Source organism: Eschrichtius robustus, chromosome 4 (genome assembly GCF_028021215.1).
Source record: "Eschrichtius robustus isolate mEscRob2 chromosome 4, mEscRob2.pri, whole genome shotgun sequence".
Lineage (NCBI taxonomy): Eukaryota > Metazoa > Chordata > Mammalia > Artiodactyla > Eschrichtiidae > Eschrichtius > Eschrichtius robustus.
In genome coordinates this window covers 78922541-78938059 of record NC_090827.1, presented here as the reverse complement: position 1 = coordinate 78938059, position 15519 = coordinate 78922541, and the positions used below count along the sequence as shown (strand labels likewise).

The following is a 15519-nucleotide window of genomic DNA, read 5'->3' as shown; positions in this document are numbered from 1 at the left end:
TTCCAAAATTTTGTTCTTCTATTTCAACTTGACAGTTTGTTTTTTTTTGTACTCATTAGTAATCAAGAACTTGGGTGAGAAATCTCAGCAAGAAAAATTTACCCATCTAGTAAAATGTACTAATATTTATTGGATACCTAAGAGCAGATTATAAGAGAAACCTTATTTTTTAAATAGAGAAATAAACTTTTACAAGTTTCCAGAAATAAATTCTACCTATTAAAACCAGATTCAATAGCCATATTTAAATATTTCCATACTAATAAAATTAGTTAATTTAAAAAGGGTAAAACCCCAGATTCCTTTACTCAAATAAAAACATTAGTTCTCTGACTTTTTAATCCATAGAAAAAAGCCATTTAAAATGTAAATTCCATTGCAGCCCCATTTTTCTAATACTAAGGACAAAGCTCCATGTGAAAAAAAAATGAGAAATGAGAAAAATTGGGCATTTCATACTGTGGTGAAGAAGGGGTAACACTGATGTGACCACACAATCGGCAGACCACTCTAAGGGTGAGAGGCCAGGACAGAACATGTCCATCTCCTCAACTGATTTGTCAGCAGTCATTCATTCGTCAAGTCTAAACTAATAAGAGACCACTTCTCCACAGTAAGTGCGGAGGTGGGGGTAGGGGAGTAGGAGTGGGACAGAATGAAGGGGAGGAAGTTCAGACCAATTTTGAGAGTTCTAGATCAAATAACTAACAGCATGATGCCTTGTAAGCAAGGACTCTGCTGGACTTCCCAAAGCTGAGTCTAAGAAAAGAGCTCACGGTTGAGCCCCGAGGGCATATGTACAAATTCCTTCCCTACTCTTTCATCAGTTTACAAATGTCTTCAATACTTTTACCTAGATGCCATGCTGGCTAGGTTGGCCCACAGATCAGAGCAGACTTAAATGAACTTCCTCAGAGCCGGCGGTCACTGTCTGTGGGTAAGTGGATAACTTACCCATACTCATCTTGATTGGCAGGTTTTCTCTGCTTGCTGCTTCCACTAGATGTCTCCGGACTTCCATCACTGCCTCTTTGTGCTTGGTGTTCAATAATGCTTCCCACAGGGCTCTGGCTGCTGGGTCACTGCAATAAAACCACAGAAAGAGCTTTAGGGTAAATTTCTACTGGATAACGGAAAGGGCGGCCAGCAAAATAATTTCTTAAGCATCTTTTTTGAGTACTACTGTAGTCCTTCCCACTGACAGTTCTAAGTATTAGGATGAAATAAAGAACATCTAACCCATTCTAATCAGCACAAAATATTGAGAAATTAAGGAAACAATAAAATCAAGCCACCCAAAAGGGGGGGGGGCATACTGTGCTATGAGAAGTATGGGAAAACTGTATGACATTTTTTTTTTTGAGAATTTGCACTTAAAAGTATTTCAGAGTATAACTGAACATTGCTAGAGTAACATATAAATGTTATGTAAACCAAAATTAAATACATGTCCAAAAATGATGTATCAGTGATTACAAGCATATAAATTTCAGGTAATATACTTGTCTGAGAAACAGAAGGCAATCAGCAATGAGAATTCCTATTCAAAAATTACTCAATAGAATTCCTAACAAGTAGATTTCCTAGTGAATGACAATCAGGAATTAGGCTATGAAACGATGGCCTTAAGTAGCCCACTTTGGGCCTTGGGTTGGAAGGACGGCACTGACAAAGCCCTTACACTTAACCGTTGATAAGAGCCCAAAGTAGGGCATTATGCAGGGTCTCATCTGGGCTCACTTCTCCAACAGCCCTCTGTCTCACCCAACGTGCCACATCCACATTATAAATGAGTACAGTGTTCTTTCCGGAAGACCTCTGCATGTAGCCAAGTATACACATTTGTAGTAACGTTTTAAAAACTGAGTACAGGGGGCTTCTGGTGGCGCAGTGGTTCCGAATCCGCCTGCCAACGCAGGGGACACGGGTTTGAGCCCTGGCCGGGGAGGATCCCACATGCCGCGGAGCAACTAAGCCCGTGCGCCACAACTACTGAGCCTGCGCTCTAGAGCCCGCGGGCCACGGCTACTGAGGCCCGTGCGCCTAGAGCCCGTGCTCCGCCAAGAGAAGCCGCCGCAGTGAGAAGCCCTCGCACCACAAGGAAGAGTAGCCCCCGCTCACCGCAAATAGAGAAAGCCCGCGCGAAGCAATGAAGAACCAATGCAGCAAAAATAAATAAATAAAATTTTTAAAAAAAAAATTAAAAAAAAAAACTGAGTACAAAGAAACAAAGATGAGGGCTTCCTTGGTGGTGCAGTGGTTGAGAATCTGCCTGCCAATGAAGGGGACACGGGTTCGAGCCCTGGTCTGGGAAGATCCCACGTGCCGCGGAGCAACTAGGCCCGTGAGCCACGGCTGCTGAGCCTGCGTGTCTGGAGCCTGTGCTCCGCAACAAGAGAGGCCGCGACAGTGAGAGGCCCGCGCACCGCGATGAAGAGTGGCCCCCGCTTGCCGCAACTAGAGAGAGCCCTCGCACAGAAACGAAGACCCAACACAGCCATAAATAAATAAATAAATAAACCCAAAGTTTAAAAAAAAAAAAAAAGAAACAAAGATGACTTCTTTCCCTTTCTAAGGACATTTTCCTCCACTTAAAGCTCCAGAAACACCTCCTACTATCCAGTTAGCAATAGTTTGAAAATTAATACATTTTTTAAAGTTTTATCTTAAAAGTTGTATCTAATAAGATATTTAGTTCTAAAATTATACCTAATAAGGTTTATCTTTCACGTTTGAATTTGATTTGGAATGATGGAATGATGTATTTCACACTGAGTTTAATGTCTGACACATAATAAAAACTACTATTTAATGAAAGGTTATTATCATCTATTTTTTCTGCATGAACTCACATCACTGCTCAACATATTCCACTTGTTTTGATCTGACCAAAACTGTCATCATTAATATTAAAATTAATATTCTAAGTTTAATTTTTTTTAATTTATTTATTATTTATTTACTTTTATAAATAATAAAAGGCCTCTCTTGTTGCGGAGCACAGGCTCCAGACGCGCAGGCTCAGTAGTTGTGGCTCACGGGCCTAGTTGCTCCGCGGCATGTGGGATCTTCCCAGACCAGGGCTCGAACCCATGTCCCCTGCATTGGCAGGCAGATTCTCAACCACTGCACCACCAGGGAAGCCCCTCTAAGTTTAATTTAAATGAGCAGGTAACTGCATGCCAAGCCCTATTCTCCGTGGTTGGAATATAGAACAAAACAGGGCAAAAGCTTCCAACGATTTATTGTCTGGAAGAAGAGGCAGACATGTAAGCAAAGTTGCTCCACGCTAAGGTGGAAGGGCAGGGGCAGTAGAAGTAAGTGTAAAGGAGATGGTGGGAGCTGCTCTAGGAGGGCCCTGCCTTCCTTGCCAAGGCTTGTTGACTTCAGTCTGTAAGTGATGAGTAGCCAAGGAACATGAGATTGATTTCACTTTCTGAGAAGGGTAGCATAGTTCAGCAGTCATGAGCAAAGTCTTCATCATCACTCAAAACTAGGTCTATACTTATAAGTGGAATCTAAAAAATAATACAAATGAGTCTATTTACAAAACAGAAACAGACTCACCAACATAGAAAACAAACTGACGGTTACCAAAGGGGAAAGGGAAGAGGGGGAGAGATAAAATAGGACTATGGGATTAACAGATACACACCACTATATATAAAATAGATAAGCTACAAGGATTTACGTATAGCACAGGGAACAACATTCAACAACTTGTAATAATTTATAATGGAAAATAATCTGAAAAAAAAATATATATATATAACTGAATTACTTTGCTGTACATCTGAAACTAACACAATATTGTAAATCAACTATACTACGATAAGAAAAAAAAATTCTTTTTAAAGCTAGGTCTATTTGCTATGGGGCTTTGGGAGAGTTACTTAATTTCTCTAAAGCTCTGAAGGCAATGGAGAACCACTGAGGAATTTTGAGCAGGGGAGGTACACTCCTCCCAGTTTCCCAAATTTATGGTCTACAACCATTCCCTACTTTTATTCTCCAAAGCACCCCAAGCCACAGGGATTTCTTCTATACACTCAACTCTACATACAGAACCTCTAGAGTAGAACTTTACTGCCGCCCTCTTTTCCATGAGAATAATACAGTGTCTCCAAGATCACAGTAGGTCAGCTAATGCTGTGGTTGCCCCATCAGACTACGTTAATGGTTAAAATATGGGCTCTGGGGTCAGATAAATCTGAGTTCAAATCCCACCGTTCTCCCTTCACCCACAGCAGCTCCATGGCCCCTTTGAGCCTCCGCAGGCACTCAAGCACAGGGACCTCTTTCCCTCCTTTGCCAGGAATGCTCTTCCTACCAACATCCCTCTCTCTCTTCAGGTGTCTGCTGAGATGTCACCCTCACCACCCGTGTAAGAGTGACGACAGCCCACCCCAGCAACTTATTCCAGCACACCCTTCCCCCTCACACGGTTTTACTGTCCTGCATAATTTGTATTACCATCTGATTCATTCTGTTTCCATGTTTCTCTGTCTCTTGTCTAGCTCCCTTATGGAAGGTAAAGTCCTTCTATGAAAGCAGAGATTTTTTTATACTCATTGCTAATTCCCCACTACCTAGAATAGTGCCAGGCCCGTCACAGGTACACTCAACAAATACTGAATGAACAAACAATGCTTGCTAGTTGCATAACCTCATGCATGTAACTAATCCTCTCTTTTCCTCTGTTTTCTCATCTGTGAGATGGAAGTAACACAGTGACTACCTCACAGGGTGGTTGAGGGTTAAATAAGATAATGCACATAAAGCACTCTCCTGATTCACAGTAAATGTAAGGAGTTGTGTGGTGCGGGTGGTTGTTACTATTATTACTATTGCTGTGAAAGATACTGTCTTAAAATTCAATATGCTCAAGGGTTTGTAATATATTAAATGAATCCACTTAATTATATTGAGTATGTTTTTCATACAATCTCGATTTGTTCATGTATACTGAAGTCACCTGGGGCTTGTACTCTCAGGTTCTTTTCTATTAAAACATTAAGAAGAAACATATAGTTTACATGGTCTCTGACACCGATGTGGAGCCGGGTCATGAAAATTGCTTTGTCGATATAAACAATTCTGATTGTCTGGATATGACAGTTGCTAATGTCTACTTTCTCTCCAAAACAGTTTTCTGAACATATACCCCCGCATTACACATGGTCATTTAAAGTTTACCAAGCTAACATTCATGGACTAATTCTGGTTCTCTGAATAATCAGCACTGAAAAAGATCAAAGTCATACTTACCGGCAGCTCTGCTGTGTCCTGCGCCCACTTCTTCACTAAGTCATTCTTACTGCTGCTTGGTGGCTTACACATGTACTCCTATATCTGCATCTGAGTTGAGTGCAGGAGTTAATCACTGCCTTTCTCTAATATCCTCATAAAAGTTGATCCAATAAACATTTCACACTACTGAAGTTTCACATGAAATCATGTGAAACTTGGACACATGAGGTCCAATTTTATAAGTCAAGGAAAGTTCATTGAAATTCACACTATAATTACGACAGTATATTTTATATAATTCTCTATCCTCTCCAAACTAGTTTCCTAATGAGGGAATAAGCAATACACAGAGGGCTATCACAAAAGGGTCAGTGTAGTGCACTAGTGGTAGCAGCACTGTAGACTGGTAGAAGCATGGGTTCTGGAACCCAACCACGAAGGGTTCTGGCTCTCCCACTTGCTGGCTCTCTGACCCTGGCAGAGTTAATTAACCTGTCTATACATGTTTCTTCCTCTGTTGTCTGGGGACAGTAATAGTACTTATTCAGTGGGTTGTTATGAGAAATGAATATGCTAGTATAACTAAAGACCTAGGACAATGCCTGGCACATAATAAGTGCCCGATAAACACAGCAGCAGCAGCAGCAGTAGTAGTAATAAAAAGACCCACGGTCAACAGACAGCAGAAAGTAACACAACATTGTAAAGCAACTATACCCCAATAAAAAAAATTTTTAATAAAATAAATCACTAAGATTTCTAGGAAAAAATAACAAACAGACATAGAGAACAGACTTGTGGTTCCCAAGGGGAGGGGGATGGGGAAGGGATGGACTGGGAGTTTGGGATTAGCAGATGCAAACTGTTATATATAATGGATAAACAACACTGTATAGCACAGTCCTACTGTGTAGCACAGGGAACTATACTCAATATCCTATAATAAACCATAATGAAAAAGAATGTATATATAGATATATAACTGAGTCCCTCTGCTATACAGCAGAAATTAACAACATTGTAAATCAACTATAGTTCAATTAAATTTTTTAAAAAATCAGTGGTCAGGATCTTTTCATAAGATATATAGAAGGAAGCCTGTTTTAGAAGTACATTAGTCTCTTCCACATACTTACATACACATATGGATAACCACTGTCAGTAGGTTCATTTTCTAATATGAAAAGGTCAACAATATATAATGCAGAATTCATAATGAAACATAGTAAGTCTGACTCAAGCAATTGCCCTACGTAAGACAGTTTGATGTGAAGAATTCTGATTTTCAGGAATAAAATAAGAAACTTTACTACAGATTACTTAGAGAATCAAAGCTACAGGGAGTTAGAGTTTTTTTGTACAAAGATTTTTAAGCAATGACTTTGGTGCCAGCTTCTTACCTCATCAATTTAATACCGAAATTCTGTAGACTGCACACTACAAGACATTTTAAAACTACAACTGTTACTTTTATGAGGAGTTCAGGTTCTATAAATATTTCCAGACTGACTTATAAAGTGGATGTACAACTTTTGGGGTAGAATTGAACAACAGAAGTAACGTTAATCATCTTTACATCTTCAGCAGGATGCTACCTAACCCAACACAAACAGATGTAAATCTATTTCTAGTTTTTGAAGGCATCTAAAAAAAATTTTATAATATGCCTGAGAAAAACACTACAGCTTCAAACAAATCAAATTGCTATTAGATACTATTTATACCTAATCTAAACTCTGTGCTCTACTGTAAACCTACTTCATCTTGCTTATTAGTCTTTTAGTCTTTTCTCTTAAATTCAGGAACAGCTGGACAACATCTTTTTAATAATTCGGCCCACCCAAAAACAATTTCTTTTTTTCATGGCTTACTTAAGGAAGAGTTTTCAAAGGTAAATAAAATATAATATTAAAAAATACTGTTAAATACCATCACTACATTCCACTTTAGAAGCATTTCAGAATTAACAAAACAAGTTCTTAGGTCTCACGTGATCCTCACCTCATGAGCTAAGCCAATATCACTGCCCCAATTTAAAGAGCCTCAGAGGGACTTCCCTGGTGGCGAAGTGGTTAAGAATCCGCCTGCCAATGCAGGGGACATGGGTTCGAGCCCTGGTCCGGGAGATCTCACATGCAGCAGAGCAACTAAGCCCGTGAGCCACAACTACTGAGCCTGCGCTCTAGAGCCCGCGAGCCACAACTACTAAGCCCACGTGCCACAATTACTGAAGCCCGCTCTGCAACAAAAGAAGCCATTGCAATGAGAAGCCTGCATACCGCTACGAAGAGTAGCTCCCGCTCACCACAAATAGAGAAAGCCTGCACACAGCAACGAAGACCCAATGCAGCCAAATAAATATATATATAAATAAATAAATAAATAAAATAAGGAGCCTCAGAGAAGCCAACTGACTTATGTAACTACACTCAACCTATAAATGGCAAAACCAGGACTCATTCCCAAGTAACTGGCTCTGAGCCAGTAATCTTTCTACTATACCATGCCATGTTTGTATTATGCAAGTCATCAGGGAGAATCCATTATTTATAATATCAGTTATTGTAAGCTTTTCATGTTGGCTTTCTTTCCCAATTTTTAATACATCCTCTATTCTCCCTTTAAAGTCACATGTGGGCCCACGACTGATAGAATGGGACAGAGTGAAGAGTAAAGTAGATTCACATTAACTCATAAGCAGGTCAAGCTTGCTCTCGAGATTTTGTACATTTTTTGTTTTAAACAATATCATACTACTCTCCTTGTGGGTCACCATTAGCCATTGACAGTCACTTGTGACACAAGGCCAATCATGTCCCACTTTTAGTCAACTTTCTTCTTTAAATATTTCTAAGAAGACTTCGCTGAATTTTAAATCATTCTCCATATATATCATTTATATAACTGAACTGACAAAAAACTAAAGTCTAAATTGTCCTGAGGTATTATTAGCTCTTATTTGATGTTCATTATCTCCTTGGGAAAGAAAGAAGGAGAAATAGCCGCTAGCTACTCTACCACTGATAAAACTGAGACAAAATGAAGCCACTTGCCTAACATAGCCTATTGTTAACAATAAAGGAAGGAAGATTTAGAGATAGGAACTAACACTCAAAGTGCCAGGGGCTGTTTCTGTGACCTTGGGTAATTCAGTTTACTTTCTGGGGCTTTACATCTCCTTATAAATATTATTAATGATATTATTTTTATTTATTGAGAACTCACTATGTCATAGGCAATATGACTATATTATCTCATTGATCAATAACCCTCCAGGATAAGAATCATTGCCCCATTAAAAGGTGAGAAAGCTGAGTCTTAAAGAGATAAAATAATTTACCCAAATCACATAGCCAGTAGATAAGGATTTGAACCCAGGTCCCTGTGAACTCCAAAATCCAACTATTAACCATGATTCCACACTATTCTGTAAACAAAGGCTCAAACTAGAATGCTAACTCCTGAGATTCCTTGGGTGCTTAACAAGCTATATTCATATGGTTTCCCTTATGCATGGTACTCCAAGTTCACGTGTATGAATTTGATTAATTTTGTAACACTCAGTGAAAGATAGGGGAATATCCTATGCTGTTACTTCTTTTATTACAACCCTTTTTCTTTTTCACAAGTCCAGTGGTAGTAAGAAAGAGAGTTAACAAAAGAATAATCCCAACAGCTTACGGAATATTTTAAACAATTTTCTACCCTTTTCTCTGTTTTTAAAGTTAAGTTTTCCAACGAGATAAACTTTATTTCACTGTAGCTACTGGAATACAACTTTGTTTCAATAGATCCCTTGGAAGATATAATATAAAAGTAGAATATTCATCCTATGAAAAAAATCCATTTTATTACTATGAAATGTGGTTAGTTTCTATATTGTCAGTAACTACATAAGATGTCAAATACATACTGAATTTATGTCCTTTTTTAATAAACTGATTATCTTATATCCTTAAAAGTCAAACTATTATGACAAATTGTCATGTTTGAAGAAGACTACAGGCCAGCAATATACACATAATAATAACCTGCTAGAATTAGCTTTGTTAAATCTCAGGAGACTTCTGTACAGGAAGATATGGTCCTTTCAGTTAATTCCTGACTTTTCATTCACCAGAATTACTCAACTATGAATGAAATCTTAGAAGCTGTCTTGGTTTGGCATGTATGAAATGTCAAATGCAGTCTGCTAGAAACTAACAGGAAATATTCATCATCAAATAAAATATAAAAAAGACAGTATTAATTTTTTAAAGGTGGCTAAATGTTGAATCATGGTGCTACTTCAATCAAATGGAAGGCATGCAATTAAGAGACTGAGGGTAAAATGTGAAGACACATCATTATCTTATGACTAAACTCAGAGAAATGGTTTCTCCATGGCATGCACAGGAAGCTAAGCTTACACAATTTGCAATAACAGTCACAGTATTCCAACAGAAATACAGTGATACAACAACAACAAAAACAACCAAATAACCATTTTCAACTAATTTTAAACAGAGAGCCGTCTGAGTCATAGTTTTTCACAGCAGGTTATAATGGCTTCCATCAGTGGTGAGCTTAATGAGCTGTGAAGGCAGGTTTGTTAATTAAATTATTCATAGAGGTTTCAACAGTCATCTCTCCTCTTGACTACTTTTTAAAACAATTACCTCATCGTAAACAAAATTATCCGTTAGCCTTCATCTCAACAGAAAACAGCTAAACACAGAGGATACTGAAGTAGACCCTTGGCACTGGAAAGCAGTTCTTTGTTGATTTTTTCTCTCAGAATATGAGCACTTCCTGCAGGCTGGGCACTCACAGAGGTGCTGCAGCCACAGCTGTGAGCAGCCTCCAGTGCCCTGTCCTCTCGGAGCTAGCAATCCAGCAGGGAGGCTGGAACTGAGCATGTGCCTGGAGACTGGGTGACAAAAGCAGAGAAAGGAAGCCCAGGGAGAGAGTAGAACACCGAACCTGGTCTGGGTGTGAGAGTGGAGGTCAGAGGGTAGCTGAGGATGTGACAGTGAGGCCTGAAAACTGAGCAGGAATTAGCCAGTTAAAGAATGCAGTAAGATCAGTCTAGGTAAGAGTAGCATCATGGGCAGGGGTTCTGAGACGAGAACTTGAGACCTTTTCAAGGAAATGAAAAAAAGTATGAATGGAACATGAACATCTAGACTGACACTGCCCTCAGCATACATCAAATTATCCAAGGCCTGGTAACCCACATTAGGGATGGTAAACATTTTTTCAAGGGCAACTGAAGAGTCTTCAGCAACAGACTGACCTAATCAGATTTGCATTATTAAAAAATCACTCTGGCCCCATTTTAGAGAATGGATCTAAGGACTGGGCAAGAGGCTATTGCACGGTGAAGGCAAGAATTGATGGCTTGGACTAGGGTGAATTCCTAAAGCTATCACATCATATCATTCCCCTGCTCAAAACCCTTCCATGTTTCCTACTACTATTACGTTGAAATCTAAGTTCCTTATTTTGGCCAACAAGCCTATATACTTTGGTGCATTTCTATATCTACATCTTCATCTCTCAGCTTCTCACCTTCTCAGCTTCATCCATTAGGCCTCAGCCTCACTGGCCAGATTTCAGCCCCTTGAATGGGTCATAGCAGGTTCCCAACTCAGGGCCTTTTTATTGGCTATTCCCTTTGCCTAGAACCCTCTTCCTCTAGATGTTCATTGATTTGGTCTCATTCATTTAACAAATATTTATTGAGCACCTACCAATGTCAGTTCTATTGTCAGAACAGCTCAAGGTTCCCCTCCTTGACCACTCTGGCTAACGTGGCACTTCCTATTCCAAATCCCACTTGCCCTGTTTTAAACATTCGTCACTAGCTCAAATTAGGTATTGTTAAATAGAATTTATTTTAATGAACTGGGAGGAAATTGGTCGCAGGGCATTAAGGACAGAAATATTCTGGCTTTATCAGAATGTCAGCATCCTGTGCCCATGGGTGGCAGTGCACTCAGACCATCAACACCCCATGGGCCATGGGCTGTGCCAGTCACTGAAGGTTTAACAGTGCACAAGGGTGAACAAGTCAGGCACAAACCTTCTCTCAGAAAGCCTCCAAAGTCCAGCTGGGGAGAATAGACACTAAACCACTAGTTATAAGCTAATGCACTAAGAGCTGTTATAGGAAATAAAAGATGAGGAGAGGAAAAGAGTAACACGTGGGATGACCAAAATGTGGAAAAGCAGGACATTGAGGACCTAAAGAAGTTTAGTGTAGCTGCAGCCAAGAATGTGAGCACATAGGAGGGAAGGGGAGGAGGTGGCAGGAAAAGATGGGGAAGGTAAAGGCTGAAAAAATAAGCAAGGTGCAGATCTAAGAAAGCTTTCTAAAACGAGTTAAAGTTTTACTCTTTACTCAAAGGGCAACGGAAAGCCACCAAAGGATTTTACCAGGACAGGGTTAGAATCAGATTTACTATTACTTGCAGTTAAATGTATGTATAAATAGCCAGTCTTACAAAAATAACTCCCCAAGATGGACATTAAAACTATAATCCTTTCAAAGTATGCAGATAAAATTTAATTTTTAAATATAATCCATTTATTTCTTCCTATTGAAGTTTCTTCTGTTGGGTTTTGTTCATTTTTTTTTCAACAAATATGAGTGCTTACTTTGCACCAGGCCCTATTCTTGGGACTGGGGATACATTAGTGAACAAAACAGACATAAAACCACTCCCCTCACGTAATTCATGTTCTGAAGTTTATTTTCCAAACACAGCACATGAAGATCATAAAATAAAAGGAATTCAAATCAAAGGTTCCTTAGAAATCATCCACTGTACTGTCTCTTTTACAGAAAAGAAAACTGTGACGGTGAGAAATTAAGTACCTTGTTCAAGGTCACAAAGTTTTGGTGGAAAAGCCACTATACTACAATAATGAGTAGAAAACAAAAATTGCACAGAAGCTGTTCTAGGACCCCAAAAAACCCACATCAACACAATCGGCCTTTCTGGTTCAACTGAAAGGAAGAGATTGTTTTAAGGAGGTATTGTAGCCACTGTCCCATTTGTTAAAGAATGTTCCCATAACTATCAAATACATTGCTGAAAAAGATAAGATCCCTTCAAAATGTTAAATTCAATATTGCTTTGAAGTACGTTTCAGGGAAGGAGCAGAGTAGAATGGAAAAAGCAGGAACCCTGATGCAGCTCCAATATATGATCAAGTCACTCATATCTACTCCCCAAGTCTCATCGATCCTATATATCTCTTAGGAAAGTGATTTTCATTATTTGCTCAGGATATTCACTTAAGAATAAAGTACCATGCAAATTTACCTTGTACTGTTCTACCTGAGGAAAGAGCTGGCATTTTATTTATTTATTTGTTTGTTTGTTTATGGCTGCGCTGGGTCTTCGTTGCTGCACACGGGCTTTCTCTAGTTGTGGCGAGCAGGGGCTACTCTTTGTTGCAGTGCACCGGCTTCTCATTGTGGTGGCTTCTCCTGTTGCAGAGTGCAGGCTCTAGGCGCGTGGGCTCAGTAGCTGTGGCTTGCGGGCTCTAGAGCACAGGCTCAGTAGTTGTGGAGCACAGGCTTAGTTGCTCCGCAGCATGTGGGATCTTCCCGGACCAGGGCTCGAACCCGTGTCCCCTGCATTCGCAGGCGGATTCTTAACCACTGCGCCAACAGGGAAGTCCCTGTCATTTTAAAAGCATGAATAAATGTATTATCTGTTATCAACTTTCAATTAGCATAATAATCTTGTGAACTACATACTTTTAGTTTGGTATTCAAAAATTTTAAATGTCCTAAAAAATGCATGTGCCTTCTCTATCAAGCTATAGCTAATAGAAATCTACTGGTGTGACTGTTTTCACATCATAAATGCACTAGAATGACTTTACACTGCAGAGATCATAACCATGTGTTAAGAAACTAAACACAGTGCAGGATAAAACACTGTTTAAATCCAGGATAAACAATTGCACACAAGCTTTATAATGTTCATAGTAATAAAGGAACAATCTCCACATGATATATAATCAAAGTTTCCTCTCTTTCCAAAGAATACTCATCATTTCTTCCTTCAATATGATGCCTTCACTCAGCACAGCAATAGGCCTACAAAACCTCTTAAAAAATGCACAGGAACATAACACATAAACTATTTGACAATCATATAAAATAATATGGGAAACTGAACTTCATCTCAGTACAGATAAACATATTTTATTCCTACTCTCTACCAGCTCATTAATGATAATAACCATAATCGATACAAACTTATTCATAATTTCCTCATACCAAACAATAAAATAAAGACTGTTTTACACATGGATTCCTAATGCATAAACAGATTAACTCAATATGAAGACTTTAAATTACTAACACAATTAGATTACTTAAAAAACCAAATACACATGCCCTCCATGAACATTTTTGTGACTCTGAAGGCTATATTTTGAGTTCCATGACCCATTCCGAAGGCCAGCGCTTGCTCCACTGGGGAACTCTACTCTAGGCTGGATTACATCTGTGTGTTTTGGCTTGAACTCAAGACTTGGAAAGTTGCGGATTAGTTCACGTGTAAAGAAACTCTAAGATAAAGAGTTAGTGACAGTTTTATAGAGGCTCTTAGAAACAAACTCAATCTGTTCACTTTACCCTTTGTATCACTCCACTCCATGAGGAAGGATAATTTCAAAATCAGCACACCCTATTATTCTATTATCATACAGTGATTCCAGAATCTATTACTCTATTCACCCCGGGCGACACCACTGTACCTTACACATATAAGTGTGAGGTTTCAAAGACACTAAGTCGAGAAAACTTGATTTGTTGAAATTATTATAGTCTTGTTGGTTCAGGTGGAATATGAATTTATGTTGCTCCTATTATTTACCATCTTAACTCCCACATATTTTGTTAAGGCATTTTGTACCATGTCCCTTGGCACCTTAGAAATACAAAACCTTGCTAAAGTGTTAATAAGGATGTAAATCTGAGGAGAGAAGAATATATAATAGTTCTTTCTATAAGGGTGGTTTAGGGGTCCACATCTGTTTAGGGGCTAGAAAAGAGAACCTATTTTGAAGTTGCATTTGCACAGCAAGCATACTATGTTTGCTTATAATGAGGATGAGGTAGAGTTTCTCATAAAGCTAAATTATTTGAATTAAAGTGTTTTCAGTACTGTAAGATAAATAATCTTCTGTGTGTGTGTTGTATGGAAAAACTAGAGGACTTCACATGACTAATAAAAGTATGGAGCTTTATGTTGTTGAATTTCTCTGCTCCTTGAAATCCAAAAATCTGAGAACCACTTCACAAAGATCCATTCCTAAGGAACAGAGTAAAAAGGAATCTTCAGGTTTTCTTCTAGATTTTTGTAGCCAAAATTACACTGTTAGTAAAAGAGATAGGAATTCAGAGTAAAAACTCAAAATGAAGGGATTGTAAGGACACAAGTCTGAAACATCCCCGATTAAAAACACCCATCACGGAAATAATTCAGCCAAGAAATACTAATAAATGCTAAAGCGGTGGGTTAAAGTTTGATGAGGAAAAGGATATTTACATAATCTCAAAATGTCTCCTTTAATCAAGTGATCAAAGTTATCACTATGAATGGTCAAAGTTAAATTGTGTGCCACCTGACAGAATGCAATGAAAAGAACCCAGCATCTCTTGCATGCTATGGCCAAAAATGCATAATCTGAATCTAATTATGAGGAAACATGAGACAAACCTAAACTGAGGGACATTCTACAAAATAACTGGCCTGTACTCTTCAAAAGTGTCAAGGTCATGAACATCAAGGAAAGACTTATGAACTGTTATAAAGGACACTAAGGAGACGTGACAACTAAATGCATTGTGTGATTCTGACCAATATCCTTTTGCTTTGATAAAGGATATTATTGAGATAAGTGGCAAAATTTGTGGGTTAGATGGTAGTAGTACAACAGTGTTAATTTCATGATTGAGATTACAGTGGAGAATATCCCTTTGAGAGAAATACACACTAAAGTATTTGACAGTGATGGGCACAGGCAAATTATTCTCGAATGGTTCAAGGGGGAAAATAAGTAGTTTCTTGTACTATTCTTGCCACTCCTTTGTACATTAAAAAAAATTTGCAAAAAAAATTTTAAGGCATCAATCAATTCAAAGAAAAATATCAAGTAGCTTTGAAAGGTCAGTATATGAATAAGGTACTCTTCAATTAACAAAGTTTGGAAACACTGTTCTAAATAAATGCAAGGAAAAAATCTCAGTAATACCAAGCACCT

The 15519-nt window shown here is 38.6% G+C and overlaps 1 protein-coding gene across 3 annotated transcripts in view; it reads right to left on the bottom strand.

Moving 5' to 3' along the window:
• SCFD2 (sec1 family domain containing 2) overlaps positions 1–15519 on the bottom strand; it is a 399917-nt gene that overhangs the window by 350474 nt on the left and 33924 nt on the right. For all 3 annotated transcript variants that reach the window (XM_068542982.1, XM_068542983.1, XM_068542984.1), the window contains exon 3: positions 955–1082. In XM_068542982.1, the coding sequence (XP_068399083.1) occupies positions 955–1082 (128 nt within the window). The remainder of the gene's footprint in view (positions 1–954; positions 1083–15519) is intronic.